A 19996-nucleotide genomic window follows, 5' to 3' on the forward strand; every position below is an offset into this window, starting at 1 on the left:
ACATATTCACATTCACATATTGACACAAATGTAACTCTTGCACACAAGACCACTGTCTCACCTTCAGTTTTGACTACCCTTATCCTCACGACAGATGGGTGCTGCTGACAATAATGTCTGAGTGACCTGGCCTCACTTTCTTACCAATCTTTGTTGTAATTTAAATGAAATACTCAAGGGTGAAGTGACCTTAAATCACTTAAAAGGAATTTTTTGTGATTACTAGTGCATATTTATTGATGTGTCCCTTATCTGATGTGGCCAAACATGAGAAAGTGATTCATTTCTAGTGGCCTTACTGCTGTTAAATGGCAAAATTTAAAAATTATGAAAAAAATCATTTATTATAAAACAAATATTATTTAGAAATACAATACCCCATTTTAGAAAACTGAATTACATGTACTTTGTTCAGAAATACCATTTCCAGTTCAGATTTGTTTTCTCACTAGAAAGATGTTTTTGGTAAAAGAAATAGATAAAGTATATAGCTTTAGTAAAGTAAAAATTTTTTGTTGCAGATCTTAGCAGAGAGTGATGGAAATTTGTTTTTTTCTCCAACAAGTGTGCAAGTAATTCTTGCACTTGCACATCTTGGAGCAAAGGGAAGCACTGCTCAAGAAATTGCAGAAGGTCTGCATCTTCCATCTGATAAGGCTATTATTGAGGAAGGGTTCAGTGCATTAATGCATCAATTAAAGGTTTGTGTGTACAAAATATATTTAGATATTTCATCTGTGATACTCCTAATAGTTCAGAAATACTTTAAAATACTTAAAAATAGCTGAAATCGATTAGGCTCATTACATTTATGTGATACAATGAAATAGATAAAATCATGTATTCAAACACAAAAGAGGCAAGACAGGGTGTATACGACCCGGGACAACCGGGAGATCCGGGAAAAACCCGGGAATTTTTTCATCCGGGAGAAAACCGGGAAAAACCCGGGATATTTTTAGAATTCCTGGAATTTTTCATTGTTTTAGTTTTCAGTTAAATTTTTGTAATTTTGACTGGTAAGAACCGATACTCTAACAAAGGATATTACTGTATCCCGCTATTGCAGAATAGTACTTCAACAATAAAACATAAACGAGAGAAGAAAACGAAAATAACTTAAATTGCAAAGGAAATGCGCCATATATAACAACGACACACAGTGCTCATGCAAACGTTTGCCAACAACAAAATGTGTCAAAGGCTTTCATATTAGATTCGTTTTAGCAGTTACAAGTGGGCTCATGCGCATTCGCAGTTGAGTCGCGTTTGAGTAGTAGATTCTCCCGCTTCTGGCTACAGGAATGTGGCTGTTGGCTGTGCAAGCAGTCACAGCAAGCATCTAGATGCTACCGGCAAAAAGGGGCGCCAAATTCATATTCTTGACGAAAAAAAACTTGTTTCACAAAGCGCCTAGCACCCAGCGCACGTTTGTCTATCGATTATTCATATGATTTTGAAACGCTTCCCTGTTGGTTTTTGAACACATTTTAAGTTTATTTCTGAATGAATGATAAGTTGACTTTTGAATGCATGCATAGTGTATGTGATGTCTCTGTCAGGAGAATCCTCGTCGCATCTAGAAATAAACTTTCCGCAGACCAAAGGGGACGGGGCTATACGAGCTGATGGAGTAAAGCCGAACGGAGGAATGCCAATCGCTGTCTGATTATGTGGTTGATTGGGTTTGCTAATGACCAGCATTGTTATAATTACTAGTGAAATCCATAGATTCAGACTACCAGAATGGAAATAAACGACTGAGGAAGGAATAACAGGTGAGAAAGATTACGTATTATCTTCTCAGTGTATCCAAGAAAATGAAATTTTGACACAAAATTTTTGGCCAGATCGCTACACTAGTAAGGACCAATAGTACAGTCCCCAGCTAGCAGCCGCATAAGTTCTGGGAGTAACGCGGAAAACGTGTTGTTCGAACATGTAATAACGCCTAACCGGAAAATAATCGCGGATAACTAAACCTGTGATTCTGGCAGGGTTAGTGAAGTTAATCAGCGAACAAATTATGACAATGGCAGCAATAGCTACAGAATTGGTGATGACAAGATTGTTAGAATGAGGAAGGGGAAGAAACGGGGACATCACACAAATTGAGGAACAATAAGACGATTCCAAATTTATATAAAAATTTCGTAATACTACTTTTCGATCTCATGCTTGAGAAGCTGGTGCGTATGAATGAAATGTAAAACTGTTGCCTAACATAAAGCGTTTTACTTGTAGTAGGCCTAATAGGCATTTGATATTGGTACTTTGTGGATTATATTCTGCCGTGTTATAAAAGTGGCCATTTGTGGCAAAACAGTAACGTTTATTTGGTGTGTTACAAAATTGCTGCCATATTAGAAAGGCCTATTTTTTTTATCTAGCAGCCAGTGACAAAATAGACGTAATCAGATCGAGAAACCACACCAGTTTTGGGTATTATTTGTATTAACAGCTTTTTCAGTGTTAGATAACCACATTTCTATTTTTCATGTAACAAAATGTTTGACGAAATTTGATGTAATAGATTATTTCGCAGAAAGGAAAGCACGCCATGTAAATTTGTAGCAATATTAGAGAGAAAAAAATGCTAGTAGCTAAGGTTTGAAGAAATGTGTAATTTCTTGCTTATGTCTTGCCAGTATTGGTTTTATATACCCTATATTTAATTTTATGTCACACAAAACAGCAAGTTATTAACAAATAGGAAATAAAGAGTTCAGATTTTCTGAAGAGTTCTTGTTCTCTCGATTACAAATAATCCCACCCGCTATTAATTGCGAGATTCTTTTTTAAGAGGGGCAGGCTGTCAAACTGGCCGACTGGGAGCAGGAGAGGCACCACAGGACATTTAAATTTCCACTCTCCTGAATATAGTTTGGACGTGCGGTAGAAAAATGCTTTATGAAGAGGCGTGACACTGCACTTTGGCATACTTAGGACCAAATAATATGTCTTACATTTCCTCAAATACATAAGTTGTATGTTTCAGACTTTTCAGAAAGATGTGCGCTACAAGAGGAACATATTTTGAAAATTCGATTTTTTTTTAGTATTGATCCGGTTCGCAAATGTAGATCCGGGGCTGATGTGCACAGCAGTCTGAGTTATAGTGGGTAGTCCCCACGTGACCTGTGTTTAAATTTAGTGGTTTTGCTGTTTCCCTTCGTTTACTCTCGCATCAAATGAAAACAAAACGGATATCTGTGGCCGGGAGCTATCAAGTGAATTAAAACACAGTCACATAATTACGGAGGCTAAAATATGTCATTAGTTTCAGATTATATTTTATTTCCACCTTTCTGACTGTCAAGCATTAATCGCCTTGTGGAACAGTGAAGTTATTTTTGTCTTTTTTGACTTTTGTTACCCTTATTCGCAGATGCAGTCAATGTATATGAAACAAAATGTTTAATTCCACAGTACTGGCTAGTTTCAACTGTTCGCTGCATTTCGAGTGCACGTTTTCATTTTCTAGGACGTATGGCATTATGCCATAATAAAGAACCAAACGTGATATAATACAGTACTGGTGCCCCAAGAAAATTTACATCACAAAAACCACACTGAAAAGCTTAATATCAGGTCGAGGTCTACTTCATTGGGAATCGGGACATACGAATGTGCACTTTAAGTATGCACTTTAAATGTGCGCATTTTAATATGGTTCACGAAATTCCGATGCTCTTGCAGTATCCTCTGATGTCTTGTTTCTTTTATGACATAACGTATGATCTTTCAATGCTTTACACGTACGTACATACGGCCTTCCTACGTCATGTCGCCTGTTATCTGCGCTCTCTGGCAAATGCTGAAACGAACCTATTTCTAACAGGTCGCGGGAAAATATTGCGAATAGTGGTTTGAAAAGCGTTACTTTCAAAGTAAATATCCTTTTGTGTAAGTTGAACTATGTTCAAGAATGTACCATGAATTTATTAAATCACAGAGCGTTTGACTCTTATTTAAAAATCAACTCTTTGATGTCGAGCCATTTAGAAGAATTTCGAACCCTGAAGATCAGACATTTATGTCATTATTAAAAATTTTACTGGCACATTTGTGTGATATATCTTGAAGTGTAACACGCGCAAAAAAGATCAACATTTGCAGCTTGAGAACAATATTATATGTGAAAGCTTTGCTTTTCTTGTAGCAACACCGTGTATATTAATTTAAACTATTAACTTTCCCTGTTTGTGTGTTCGTGCTACTTAACAGTGATGTTGCTGTTGGCTGAGTACATCACGTGTCCAATGCTCTGAATATACATTGTCATTGGCGGGCGAGATCATGTGATGTGAGCTACGAACGGCTTACAAAAGCGCATCGAAATCTCGATTTCAGTGATTCGGACAGTAACATGCGGTGTTTGCTGGAATTCCAATGTATACTTTCGTAATACGAAAATACGCAGCCTACATGTTGCTGCACTTTAAAGATATTTCCAAAACGTATATTTTTCCCTGAGTTTCGTTTTCTAAAGTGCCGGGAAATTGTATGCCCGTGTATAAAGCCATAACCATTCAAATGATTGATAAGGGAAAATATACTGTCACCCGGGAGAAAGTGTATTTTTAACCAGGAAATTCGGGAGAAATCCGGGAATTTTTTTTCCTTGTCCACGTATACACCCTGCAAGAGCATCTGGATGTGAGCTGGAGCAACACAAACTATATAAAATTAATAAAGCTAGTCTTCGTAAGTGGAGGGTCATCTGACGGAATGAAGTACAAAACGTACAGTGTAAAAATACGTCACAGTTAACAAATTGAAGCTAATGTCATTCAGAATAATGGATGAAGTACACATCATGAATATTCTAAAGGATCCTACTCACAGAATCTCTAATTATTTTACTGGAGATTTGGTGTCTTTGTTTTATTTTGCTTCTTACCCTGTCCCACTTTGTTATATTTGGCAGGTACCTTATTGTTATTTATTTGCTTAAATATCTCATATAATATATACCAAGTTTGGTAATAGTTGTAACAAAATTGTATAAATTCAATATTAATTGACTCATTACATATTATGAAACAGTTATCTGTGTGCCCTTTTCAGAGAAAATTCTTCTGTTAGTAACTTTATATCTATGACTCCGTATTTAAAAGAAGTCTTTTTATGAGTTTAGCCCATTAACATAAAACCCTGAATTCTCATTTTTATTTTGACAGAAACTTAATATTCCAAGTATACTCAGCCAACTTAAAAACAGGCCTTTGAAAAAGTAAAACCTTGCTTATATCTGTTTCAGCAGTGATAGTTAAGTGTTCAGCCACTAGAGAGCATCTGGTGCTACAGCCACTAGAGAGCATCTGGTGCTACATCTTTGGCCTGGCAGTTATGTTTTGGTTGAGGTGGTTGCTACTAGATGTCACCTTTACTGCATGTACTCTACTGGCCATTAAAATTGGTACACCACGACGAACCTGGGTGAACCAATGGCAAAACATCTTTTTTTCGGATGAATGCAGGTTCTGTTTTCAGCGTCATGATGGTCGCATCCGTGTTTGGCGACAGCATGGTGAACGCACATTGGAAGCGTGCATTCATCATCGCCATACTGGCGTATCACCCAGCATGATGGTATGGGGTGCCATTGGCTACACGTCTCGGTCACCGCTTGTTCGCATTGCCGGCACTTTGAACAGTGCACATTACATTTCAGATGGGTTACAACCCGTGGCTCTACCCTTCATTCGATCCCTGCAAAACTCTACATTTCTGCAGGATAATGCACAATCGCATGCAGCAGGTCCTGTACGGGCCTTTCTGGATACAGAAAATGGTCGACTGCTGCTCTGGCCAGCACATTCTCCAGATTTCTCACCAATTGAAAAGTCTGGTCAATGGTGGTTGAGCAACTGACTCGTCACAATATGCCAGTCTTGATGAACTGTGGTATCGTGTTGAAGCTGCATGGGCAGCTGTACCTATACATGCCATCCAAGCTCTGTTTGACTCAATGCCCAGGCGTATCGAGGCCATTATTACGGCCAGAGGTGGTTGTTCTGGGTACTGATTTCTCAGGATCTATGCACCCAAATTGTGTGAAAATGTAATCGCATGTCAGTTCTAGTATAATATATTTATCCAATTTACCATCTGCATTTCTTCTTGGTGTAGCAATTTTAATGGCCAGTAGTGTAGCTTAGGATACTCGACAAGCCTCTCTCCTGTATTGTCACTTAGACAATGCTTTCAAAAAAGGATGAGTATAATGATCCCAAGTCTAAGACTGAATTTAGTAACTCAGAAAGTCAAGAAGAATGTGATGTTACTTCATGAGAGACTGAAAGTGATGACAGTTCATCAGTTGAGTGACAAGTGTTCGCCAGTAGTACGAAATGATGCATCCACTGGGCTCCAGCCATCTCCTTCAAGTTTTGTGTTCATAGAAACCATAGTGAAATCCATGGTTACACTTCATAGCAACACAGAAACTAAAAAATGACTTCAAGTTTCAGGATTTTTTGATCATAGTCCAGTGCACAAATATAATCAGGATTTTATTATTGGTGATCTTAAACATTTTGTAACCATTATTTTGAGCTTTAAAAGCCATCTTTATACATCCATGTGTGATGTCTTTTGTTATAGAATGTTTTTCATTAATAAAAAATATTATTTTTGGAATGTAAATTGAAAAAAAAGTCATAGTGTTAAGGTGTTAAATTATTGTTCAAGCTGTGAACATGTATATATAAAGAGAAAAGAACTTACTTCACTTCACTTCAGTCTTCAGAGGGTCTTAACTCTCTCTCTCTCTCTCTCTCTCTCTCTCTCTCTCTTCTCTCTCTCTCTCTCTCTCTCTCTCTCTCTCACACACACACACACACACACACACACACACACACACACACACTCACACTGCTGGCTGCTTCTTGAATTAGAAATTGGCTGGCATTGGCAGTGAGGAAATTGAAGGGACAAGAGATGCAAGAGGATGAAAAGGACATGATGGTGTCAGGAACATTGTTGTAAACATGAAAAAAGTAGAATACAGAACGGAGACAGAGTAGAGGAAATGGGTGATCTAGGAAGAAGTAGAAAAGTAACAAGGAGTATAAGGCTGGTGTAGAGGTAGGGGGCTGGAGTAATATAAACACACACTTTTCAACATCTGCATGTGAAACTGTAATTATGTGTTTCATACTAAATCATACTAGGTACCCACCTTGACTTCAAACTAGTAGGCCTAAGTATATATTGTCAGATAACTAGTTTGGCATAATGTTAATAAATTGTATATACAAATCTTCCTCATGAATCATTGTGTCTATTAGTGTAAATGGCATTAAAATTCCAACAGTAGTTCCTGAGATTAGTCATCAAATACAGGAGGAAAAATGTGGTTGGTATCTTTATTTATATTATGTAAGTAAAGCAATCATCAATGAGGAGAATGTTTTGAACACCACAGTGCTTTACTAGGAATAGTCCTGTTGGAGGTAGTATGCCATTGCCTTCCTCCACCCTTGGAACTTACTTGCCCAACCAATTATTGGGGACTACAGTTTAATGTGGGTTCAATTAAAGATCTCAATAACTGAAAATGTTCTATTAACATTGCTCTCATTTTATTTTCAAAATAGCTTCATAAGAAAATTATGATGTTCACAGGGATCTGATGACACAGTTCTTGAGGTAGCTAACAAGATCTATGCACAAGCTAGTTTCCCTATTAAAGAAGAGTTCCAGGCATCTGCAGCAAAGTTTCTAGCTGAAGCCGAGGAAGCTGATTTTGTTAAAGAGGCAGAAAAGTCAAGAACATTAATTAATGAATGGGTAGAGATGAAGACAAACAAGAAGATACAAAATTTAATTCCCCAAGGTAAATAATTGTTTTTCAAGATTTAGGTAAGATTCTTTGCAGTGATGTAAGAGTAATATATGTGTTGGATGATCAGTGTGTCAGTACTACACTTCTGTCTTGATGTTTCCTCATTAATACAAATTCTACCACAATATGATGGAAAGGGGTGGAATGGGGAGGGGGTACGTGGACCTAAAGAAACAGAACTAACATCACTTTCATTCTATAACTTTGTTCCTGAGTGTGATTTAAAAAACTTACCACTTCAATCCATTCTCAGTATCAGTATAAGTACTTTGTTGGGCCAAGGATCATTTTACACACACTTCACAACTTTACACACACACATTTAATATTATACTGTAAGTTGCTAGCCAGGCTATTTTCTGCTCCTCCTGCTATAAGTACGTTATGGCTAAGCTTGGCACTAGGTTTCATAATGCTTGTGACCTAGTATTCTACATTTAACTTGTGGGGATAGAGATGTTACATATGGTAATATTGAACCCAACATTAAGTATTCACTCGTTTATAAGGAATTAACTTTATTTTGATCATGTCAGTACAAACACATCCGTTCGAATATAGAGTTCGGAACACACTGAGATCAACAGTTTTCAAAGAAGTTCATTCTCAAAGATGAGGCGGTCGACTCTTGCAGTCAATAATCGCCAGAGTCCCTGACAGTAGTGCGGAGCACGGTAAGGATGATGAGTGGTGTGTGTGCACCTGGCCGGCTGATGGCGCAGGTGCGCGTGACCGATCGTGTCATGGCAGGCGCTACGGCGAGGCGCAATCGGACCATTTCTCGATGTCTTGGTAGGCAATCTGAAGAAACAACGGGTCGGAACTACGTTTTGTCCTCCAAATAAAACTCGTGCACTGGTGGGGAGCGCCAAAGGTGACCTCGGTTTGAGGAAGGCCGGCGTGTACCAGATTCCGTGTCAATGTGGCAAGTCGTATATTGGAAAGACGATGCGTACCGTCAAGGATCGATGCCGTGAACACTAGAGGCACACTCGACTGATGTATCCGAGCAAGTCGGCGGTTGCTGAACATTGTTTGTCGGAAAATCACGCTATGGAGTATGAACGCACGAGGATTCTGGTACAGATGTCGAGATACTGGGACAGCGTTGTTAGAGAGGCCATCGAAATTCGCACCAATGACGACCTCATAAACCGTGACTGTGGCTATAATCTTAGCAAGGCTTGGGAACCAGCGATTGGGTTAATCAAGAGTAAATCGAGCAAACGTATAGTTGTGACGACAACGGCGGACAGAGTCATCACACCGGCGTCATCTCAGACGCCGTCGCAATCTGTTCCACCGCGTGACCGTGGCGCGGGGCGCGGACGGCGGAGGGAGCGCGCCGCGGGCGGAGGGTATTTAAATCGGCCGCCGCCGCGACCGAACCCAGTTCCCTTTGAGCAGCCACAGCGTACATATCTCCGTGCCGGCACGTTCACAGGAGCTCAGTCCGTCAGTTCACCTGATGATGGCGACATGTATGATCGCTGAAATATTGTGCCCGTTGGACACTATAGACCCGCAGCACACCCGTGGATATTTTGATTGTCAAATACGCCGGGAGAAACTCAAGAATCACATCATTTGAAGTGCTTTCTGCTGAGGATTCAGTGAACGCGTTGGAAATGGTTGAAAAGCTGGAAAACAAAGTAGGCAAACCATTGCTCATTGTAAGTAAGTCAAACAGTGAAAATACTGCGTCAGGAGATATTCTAAAAATTCCGAAAATAAGTGCACGCACCTACACTATCATGCTTCAGTGCAACAAAGGAAACTACATTAAAAACGTATCTTCAGCAAAACTGCAAACTGAAGAACATTTAGAATATGTGTGGAAAAAAAAGCAATAGTCAGGTGACAACAAGAACCTTAAATTCTCCGGTTACAAAAAGTGTGAAACACAAAACAAGCTGTGGGTTGGGTGATAGTCACGGCCATGAAATTTCTGCAATGTTGATGAGAACATCAACAAGGCATCCAGTTTCATAAGGCCAGGGGCTCCACTGAGTGAAATAACGGACCTTACAACATCAACTGACGTAGCTAATTTGAATAAAGACGTTTTCGCTGTGTTAATAGGAGGATCAAACGACGTCTATAGAAACAAGACATACAAGGTTATCACAGAAATGAGGAAATGTTTAAATAATTTAACCCACACAGGTGTACTCATTGGGAACATCCCACATCGTCATGATTTACCACCATTGTCATGTGTGAACAGCGAAATTAATGTTGCAAACGAGTGTATCACAGAAATATGCACTAACTTAAAGAATGTCAATATTGTAGATTGGAGCGAAAGTTCCATACAGTGCATGGACTTCATTTAAATACGCCGGGAAACAAATTACTTGCTGAAAAAATATGTACTCGCATTTCGAAGAAGAGTGAAGAAAAAAGTATAAGTGACAAACAAATGGAGATTAAGAAGAGCTGTAGACGAGTTACAAGCTGTGCCATCAGACAAATGCAAATTACCAAGTGGTTTAAACTGATTAGGTGAGAAACAAACAATCAAGTCGTCAGCCAAACGAAAATTACGAAATGGTTTAAACCAAAGAGGACAGATGTGGATGAAGCAAAACTTATACAGGCTGCAGAAGTTAACTCACCAGCTGATTGTCACCAGCAATCAGAAGCCACACACAAGAAATATACCATACCAAAAACTTTTTTAGGGTAAGTGCTGTATTAGAAATGCCATTAGATAAAGAATCAGAAACCGTTTCATCTAAAGTTACTAAATGCCCATATTTTGCTATACTACACCATAACATTCAGTCACTCACAAATTAAATTTCCATGTTGGAAGCGCAACTCCAGATGCACTAAATTAGACATAATTTGCATTACTTAACATTGGCTATGAAATGACGAAGTAAAATTAACCTCAGTCTCAGGATATAGTTTAGCAAGTCAATTTAGCCGAGAGTTTCCCAAACATGGTGGCTCTGCTATATTTGTGAAAGAACAAATAAAGTTCTGTGATGTCAGTGAAAGTTATATTGACCCAATTGAAAAAAGACTGAACTTTCCATTACTAAACTGCCAGAGCTTAATTTCATAGTTATTAACATATACAGAGCACCAAGTGGAACCTGGCAGTCTTCATGAATAAACTAGAGGTTCTGCTGAACAGGATCAGTACACTAAATATGAAGATAGTGCTTTGTTGGAATTTCAATATTGATTTTTCAAAAGACAGCAGCACCAGATATGCTTTGATAAATATTACCAACACAGTCTATATGATCCCCACAATAAATATACTGCCCAACAAGATTAACAGAATGCACAAATTCCATTATTGACCAAATATTCATCTCAGAAACAAATTACAGATTCACAAGCAGGGCACTGAGCATGGGTTATAGTGATCATGAGGCACAGTTGCTGTGTATAGAAATTCCAACAAGTAGTAGCAGTACTGGAAAAGTACTTGGAAAAAAAAAAAGCCTTTTCTGAAGATAACATTAGAATTTTTAATCTCTTACTGCTGAAGGAAAACTGGGAAAGCATCGCCACTCAGAACAAAGTTGGTAGCCTGGACATGAGTTTTCAGAGCATCTTTCTTCTCTATTTTAATGTAGCATTTCCAAAAGTAGTAAAAACAGTAAAACCTAACAATAATAAGCAATGGGTAACTAAAGGCATAAAAATTTCCAGTGAGAGAAACAGATTCTTGCAGTACTGCTGTAAGAAATATAGAGTAACCCAAGAGTTTGCAGATTATTCACAAGCCTACAAAAGAATCTGTGGTAGAGTAGTCAAAGAGGCAAAAATTATGTGGAATGACAATTTGATAAGAAACTCATCTAACAAAATGAAATCCACATGGAGAGTTATAAAGAAAGAAACTTATAGTTCAGTGCCAAAGAAAAAGAATGTATCATTAACACTAGAAGGCTCAAAAGTCACAGACCCAAATTCAGTTGTGGAAAAATTCAATGAATACTTCACTTCAGTAGCTGAAGACCTCATTCAAGTACACTGTCAAGGGCCAGTCCCAAGTTTCTCCAGCAAGTCAGTGATCTCGACTGCTTCTATGTATGTTTATGAAACAAACCAAATGAAATTATAAGTAAAATTAAATCATTAACCAATAAAAGTTCCTTCTCAAAGGTTCTAGAAAAACGCTTCTATTACAAGCTTTTAAGTTTCATAAATAAATATTCACCTTTTACAGTACAACATGGTTTTAGAAAGCCTAAATCTACACAGACAGCAATTTTCGAATTCTTAGACTGCATTTTAAAATCCCTTGATCAACATAAATTAGCTGCAGGTATTTTTCGTGATTTTTCAAAAGCCTTTGATGTTCTGGACCGTAACATTATGCTCGAAATATTAGAAAGACGAGGAGTAAGAGTGTAGCACATAGCTGGTTGTGTTCATACCTAAAAAATCGCAGGTAGAAAGTATCACTTCAGTATGAATTCAACAAAATGAATAAAACAAGAAACAACTCCTTTTACCAATAAAATATGGTGTACCACAGGGCTCAATCTTACATACTCTTTTTGATTTATGTGGATGACTTAGTTGAATGTATGAGCCCCACAAAAACTATCCTGTTTGCAGATGACACCAGCGTATTGCTCACGGGGTCGAGTACAGAAACATTGCAGTCCACAGCAGAAAGTTCTATGAAAAGACTTTCTGGGTGGTACACAAAAAACAGTCTCATTATAAATACTGAAAAAACTGTGTGTGTCGATTTTCATTTAATTCCTCTAACTAATCAAATGTCTATTCAAGCACAATTAAAAAATGATCCCCTAGAAAATGTAAGTGTCACAAATTTTTTTGGTCTATGGGTTCAGCAAGACTTAAAGTGGGACACACATATAAATAACTTGTTTAGAAAACTATCATCTGTGTGCTATGGCCTAAGAATTTTAAATGCTACAACAAGCAAAACAACAGTACTGCAGGCATACTATGCACAGTTCCACTCACTAGTCCGATATGGGATCGTTTTCTGAGGATACTCAACTCACAGTGTAAAGGTTTTTGGAATGCAAAAAAGAGCTATAAGGATAACTTGTGGCCTTAAAAATATGGAGTCCTGTAAATTCCATTTTACTGAGCTTGGTGTTCTAAATGTTCCAAGCTTATTCATTTATGAAACTATCTTGTTCACTAGGGACTACCTCCTGAAAACAGGCAAAGTGCTACAGAACAAAAACGTACACAACTATAGTACCAGAGGGAAATCAAATTTACATCAAAAATATCGCAGAACAACCACCTATCAGAGGAGCATAATTAACATTGGTGTAATACTACACAATAAGATACCAGAGGAAATAAAAAATGCTACTCATCCAATATTTAAAGCTAAACTAAAGGCATTTCTAATAAAGCACTGTTTCTATTCTGTCAGAGAATTTCTGAATACGTAACAAAATTAACTGTAATAGGTACCTATTTTTAATTTACCTAGTATTTTGCTAATACTATGTATTATTGTAGCTTATCTTTGACCTGTTCAATATCAATTGTACAATTTGTGCTTTATGATAAAACTGGAGCAATAAAAAATCAAATCAAATCAAAACAACAGAAATACACCTTGGTTTTGTATTGCATGGAGCCACTTATAAACTACAATGTATTATGTTGCTTACAAGCGCACTCCATCCTCTTTGTCTACTTTGTAACTGGCCAATCTGCTGATTTATTTGTAGCAATTTTATGTTGTGTGAACTCTTTAACTGAGAAAAAACTATTTTTAGTAGATATTCTTCAAGGTATGTTTTAAATTTATAGTGTTCCTTTGTTTTTGATATCTTTTGGCAGTTTTATTATACATCTTGACTCCTTGGTGAAACATAATGGTCTGGTTCTTGCTCTATTCATTTTATCCAGGTACGAGGAATCACTGTATCTGGTTTGACAATCATGTACGGAGCTGTTTACTGCATATTGCTGACTGCTCTTTTTGTAGAGAAACTGCAGTTTGGTATATGTTTTCAGTGAGAAGTATGAGAATACCCTATTTTTTGATAGCTCAATACATTGGGCCCTTTTGTGACTCTTTCTCATTATTCTGATGGCTCGTTTTTGCAGTTTGGGCATGATTTCCACATTCAGAGTATTTGTACTCCACAATATTATGCCATAACTGAAAATAGAATGTGTGTGTGCATAGTATATTCCTTTCAAGCATAGCTATTACACACTGTTCTTAGTGTTTGTAAGAAGTAACATGCTGTGCTAATTTTTTAAGGTGTAGTATGCTGTGCTAATTTTTTTTTTTCCAAGTGCCCTGGTATGTTCTCCCCATTTTAATTGTTGATCAACATATATACCTAAAAACTTTTTGCCAGTTACACACATTATGGTTTCATTACATATTTTAAGATTTATTACATTAGGTTTTTTATTTATGTAGACGTTGATGTTATTAATCTTTTTACATTAAAAGTTACATTATTGTTATTTGACTAGTTATGGACCACCACAAGTGCCATTTCAGCTTTTACTTCTAACATTTCTCGTGTCCTATCTGTAATTATTATATTGCTCCATCAGAAAATCACACAGTTTCTCCTTGTGTGACCCACAGCAGCAAGTCATTGATGTAAATGAGAAACAGTATTGCACTTAACACACTGCCTTGAGGGACTCCAACATTCAGATATTCTGGATCTGAAAAATATTTCACCATATAATTAGTGCCACTTGAAATTTGGGATAGCTCTGCCCTCTGCACTCTGTCTACTATTTAAGACCTAAACCATTTATTTACCACCCACCTCTTTCCTACTGCTTGAAGTTTACCTAGAAGTATTTCATGATTGGCTATGTCAAATGCTTTGCTTAAGTCTAGGAAAATGCCTGTTATTTGTTCTCCTTTATCTATGGCTTCTAAAATTACTTTTGTAAATTTTGCTGTAGCAGCTTCTGTCCCCTTATCAAACCTGAAGCAAAATTGTACTCCGTACAGAAGTTTGTATTCATTTAAATAATTTGTAAGTCTGTTATTCATAATAGTTTTTATTCTACATCTACATCTACATCCATACTCCGCAAACCACCTGACGGTATGTGGCAGATGGTACCTTGAGTACCTCTATCGGTTCTCCCTTCTTTCTATTCCAGTCTCGTATTGTTCGTGGAAAGAAAGATTGTCGGTATGCCTCTGTGTGGGCTCTAATCTCTCTGATTTTATCCTCACGGTCTCTTTGCGAGACATATGTAGGAGGGAGCAATATACTGCTTGACTCCTCGGTGAAGGTATGTTCTCGAAACTTCAACAAAAGCCCATACCAAGCTACTGAGCATCTCTCCTGCAGAGTCTTCCACTGGAGTTTATCTATCATCTCCGTAACGTTTTCACGACTACTAAACGATCCTGTAATGAAGCACGCTGCTCTCTGTTGGAACTTCTCTATCTCTTCAATCAACCCTATCTGGTATGGATCCCACACTGGTGAGTAATATTCAAGCACTGGGCGAACAAGTGTACTGTACCCTACTTCCTTTGTTTCCATATTTTGTATGGCTAATAGAATACAGCAGTAAGTAAGTAATAACACAAACAACGTATAAAAACAATGAATGGTCAATATGTTACAGGCAACAAACAATTATTAGATCTATAAAAGGAAGTAAAACACAAAATACACAAAAATACATAGAAGTTATGTATCTGTCCATTTTATACAGGAGCAAGTGATGGTTTACGCAATCAAATGGTTTCATGAGGTCACAGAATAATCCTGCTGCTTTTCTTGACTTGTTTAAGGTGGAACTGATTTTTTTGCAGAAACTCATTAATGGCCTATATTGCAGCTGTTTCCTCTTCTTCTGTTAGTGGGGATGTTTTATCTGCTGGTTCTGTTCCAGATGGCACTGTTGAAACTGCTGTTGTTCCTATGGTTTGGGACACTTCACTGCACTTTGCGTGATTATGATTTGCACTTTGTGAAACTATTTGGGTTGACTGGGGTAAAGGAATGGCCACTGAGCTAGATGTGCCATGAGCATTCCTCAAGATTTCTACAACTTTTTTACAAATGAAAATTTTTCCCTTCCCATTAAGTTGCAAACCATGTCTGGTATAGAATGACTTTTTTATAATGTCTGTTAGGGGTACTTTTAAGCTGCTAATGCTGTCTTGTAGTAGACACATTAGAGCTTCAACTGAACTTGTGACCATTTTATTATTATATGTATGGACAATCCTACTGATTTCCTCCCCAGTGGTGCGCAATAGCAGCATTGTGTAAGGTATATGTTGTATTTTTGGAAGCTTTTCTTGCAGTTTGCAACATTACAAAAGTAGTTGTATACAAAGTCGTCCAAGTCATTTGGGTTATCTATTAAAATATATTCATTTCTCATTTGTATTTTCATCTGCTTTGACTTTGTGTTACCAGTTTCTTGTTTTACTATTTTCCAAATGGCTTTGCTTTTATTGTTAGAGATCTGTTTGGTCTTATGATTTTGCATTCTTTTTGCTTGCTGCAGCAGTTTTCTGTATGTCCTTGTGTACCTGAGAAAGAACTGCAAGAAGGCTGTGTCATTCTTATTTTCTTTAATAGAACTTAGATATTTGAGAGTTTCAGAGGATCTTCTGATACCTTTCATAGCCCAGCTCTTTCTATTAGATTCCTCAGCAGAGTGTACTATCTTAGGAAACACCTTCTCAAATTTCAGTTTGTATGTGTTTATGAATTTGTTAAATTTTTCATTTACATGTGTTCCTGGATATACTTCTGACCATATCTGGCTGGCCATCTGCTCAGTAAATTTGCACCTTTTTGATTTTGAAAACATCTTTTTGTTGCTAAGTACTTTTCTGTGTTTGTTTGTAAATATTTTGCGTTCTGAATTTGACCAAAATATTGTGGTACTCCTGATAAGGTAGTAGTTATGAGTCACCTGTTTCGGTTTCCTGATGTAGTTTGCTCACTGCTCTCGATTTATCTTAACCCCGAGCCACCACTAGCTGTAAATTCCGCACTGCAATCTGTCAATCTGCAGAGCTCGATGAGGGCTTGTTCCTGAGCTGATGAAACAGCCGAATCTGTAGTTGTTTCCTGATCTCTCCCATAACTACGGCCTCCCAGAAGCTTGCATTACAGGAGTATGCCACTACTCCCAGTAAAAAAAAGAACACTATAGATGATAATCTGTCAGAATATGGTCAATAACTGAGAATCAATGATGCGTGTTGTGATATACCACAATGTACAGGATGTTCAGGAATCTATTACTGACTTCATCCACTTTCATCATATTGATATATAAATCTCCGCAAATAGTAAAATGTCCTTTAGGTTTACGTATCTTGTCCAGCAAATGTATTAATTTAATGGAAAAGTTTTTGACGCCACCATTAGGAGACCCTCATAGGCACAATATAAATAGTTTATAATAAGTGTATTCCATAGTAAATTTGTGTCAATATTTGAAAGTTACTCTCCTAAAAATTTATACAGAAAAGCCATGAGAGGAGAGAGAGAGAGAGAGAGAGAGAGAGAGAGAGAGAGAGAGAGAGAAACAAGTAAGCTGTGGATAACCAAAGGAATTAAAATCCCATGTAGAAGGAAGAGGGACATTTATATAAAATCCGCAATAAGTCAAGGTCTGACATTACTTGCATACTACAAAAAGTACTCTGTTTTAAGGAAAGTCACTGAAATGTCCTAAAGTATGCATGTCCTTACAGAAATAAATAATGCAGGTAATAAGATTAAAACTACATCACATATTGTCAAATGGGAGACAGGATAGCTAGTCAGCATGCAAGATATCCTAACAATTCAACTAAATGACAATGTGGTGACTGATAATTCAAAAGCTGTGAGTACTTTTGACAGTCACTTTCTAAATGTTTACTGTGCTGATGAAACTGGGCTCAATTGGAAAGCTTTGCCAAGAAAGTCTCTTGCTTCAAATCAAATGTTTACTGTGCTGCTGAAACTGGGCTCAATTGGAAAACTGTTCCAAGAAAATCTTTTGCTTCACATCAGGCATTAACAGCACCTGTTCCTAAAGTAAGCAGCAATCATATTACTGCTTTACCAAGTGCTAATACTACCGGTGTGCACATCATTGGTACAAGTAAGAAACCACATTGTTTCAAACATGTTAATATGTCTGTGATGGCTATTGTTTACACCTCACAAAAGAGCATCTGGATGAATTGTATGATTTTCATACAATGGTTTGTGGAAGTTTTTGTACCTCTATAAAACTCTTCAGTTAAAGATTGGCAAAAGGGAGAAAACATTACTGCCCCTTGACAAGGTATCAACTCATCCATCGTGTGATATCTTAAACAAAAAGGATGAGATCATAAAAGTGATGTTTATTACATCGAATGTAACCTCATTATTAGCACTCATGAATCAAGGCAGTCTTGAGACTTTCAAATGGTATTACAGAAAAGAACTGTTATGTAAGAATTGTTAAGTAAAGAGAAAGGGGTGGGGCAGGAGGGAGGAAGTCTGAAGTCATAAAAATAGTGATTTGGAAGATGTGTCCTACATGATCAGAACACCATAGAACAGAACTTGGTAAAAGCTTGGAATAAAATTTTGGATATCACAGAAAGTTCTCTAAGTCTAATTGAAAATCATAAACAGAATGATATGCCCAAAAGCTAAATATGCTAAAAGAACTCAATTGTCATGAATGTGATAAATTAGTAGTTCAAGAATGAATGACTGACAATGATGTGGACCAAGGTCACCAAACCATGCAGGACAGGTAAATTATAAACCTTATCACTGATAAATCTGATACCACCTGTATCTCATCAACTTGTGATCCAGAAAATGAAGATGTGTTAGATATTGCCTTGCCATGGTTTTAAATTCAAAATGAAAGCAAACAGTGTCAGATACCTGTGCTGTACAATGCAGAACTCAGCTGCTTGTAAGTGGGTAGACTTGCTCAGACAGACCAAAATTAAGAACATTTTTTAAGCATTAAATCTATCATATGTATCACACATGGTTTTTTACTAGCCTCTGTGACTGTACTTGCCTTTGCAATAACAAAAGTGATTCATGTTGTTATAAGTATATGAGGTTTTTATTTATAAATTGAGAAATAAAAGTTTTCAATTCAATTATCTGAATAACTGTTTTCCGAACACCCATGCCCCCAGTTAGTTCGGATAATCGATGCTCTACTGTTTTTGTTTTATTGGAAGACATTAACATAATTCACTGTTAATGAAGCTTTTCTGTTTGGAACTGCATTTTTCCTCACAGGTGCTTTGGATGCCTTGACACGTTTAGTTCTTGTCAATGCCGTTTACTTCAAAGGAATATGGAGTTCACAGTTTAAGAAAGATGCAACATCGCCAATGCCATTTCACATTACTGCCACAGAGGAAAAGACTGTTGACATGATGCATATCAAGAAAAAATTTATGTACACAGAAGCACAACAACTTGAGTCTCAAGTCCTGGAACTCCCCTACAAGGTATTAGAATTAAATTTGTAGATCTGTAACACCACATTTTCTCTGAAATACCTCCATTAAAATAAATTTAGGTTACTCCTTTGTATTCTGGCTTGCTAGTTAAATTTCATACTTCTGAAAGTAGGCAGAGTTAGATACAAGCTATCTGATTTTATTGTAATTTTGCGTTGAAATTGTTGTGCAAATAGATTTAAGATTTTAAAGAATACTGTCTTAACAATGTGAACTGAGATTAATGATAAACATCAACTTTAGTTCGTGAGTAGTATTAGGAATAAAGTTCGATCAGTAATCCATAAAAATGAAACAGACTGCAATACTAACCAGGGGTTAACCACTTAAAAAACCAAATGAAATGTAAGCCACTTTACATTGACAATGCAATGAAAGGAAACATTTTTAAATAAATTATTTTAATATTTTAATTTCAGTTTTTACTACTTAATAACCTTTACAAATAGCTCAGAATAATACAGTCTTCATACTTTTCTATATCATGTATTTGTTGTCCAACCCAAGATGCTGTTTCTACAAAAACTGTCACATTTATTTTTAACAAATTAGTAGTACCAGAGGGTTTTTTTTCATATGGGCCTAACAAAGCAAAGTTTATGTATATGGTAAGAATGTTATTGCAGCAATGTTAAATTTTTCTTTTGGTGTTGGGTTGTTTTGTTTGTTCAGTGCTT

At 37.1% G+C, this 19996-nt stretch overlaps 1 protein-coding gene across 7 annotated transcripts in view; it reads left to right on the plus strand.

Moving 5' to 3' along the window:
- LOC124776819 (leukocyte elastase inhibitor-like) overlaps positions 1-19996 on the plus strand; it is a 221034-nt gene that overhangs the window by 75988 nt on the left and 125050 nt on the right. For all 7 annotated transcript variants that reach the window (XR_007015656.1, XR_007015655.1, XM_047251974.1 and 4 more), the window contains exons 3-5: positions 522-701; positions 7633-7843; positions 19093-19307. Coding sequence is in view for 5 of the 7 variants with exons in the window: in XM_047251974.1 (XP_047107930.1) it covers positions 522-701; positions 7633-7843; positions 19093-19307 (606 nt within the window). In the remaining 2 variants the exon portion in view is untranslated. The remainder of the gene's footprint in view (positions 1-521; positions 702-7632; positions 7844-19092; positions 19308-19996) is intronic.

Source organism: Schistocerca piceifrons, chromosome 2 (assembly GCF_021461385.2).
Source record: "Schistocerca piceifrons isolate TAMUIC-IGC-003096 chromosome 2, iqSchPice1.1, whole genome shotgun sequence".
Classification (NCBI taxonomy): domain Eukaryota; kingdom Metazoa; phylum Arthropoda; class Insecta; order Orthoptera; family Acrididae; genus Schistocerca; species Schistocerca piceifrons.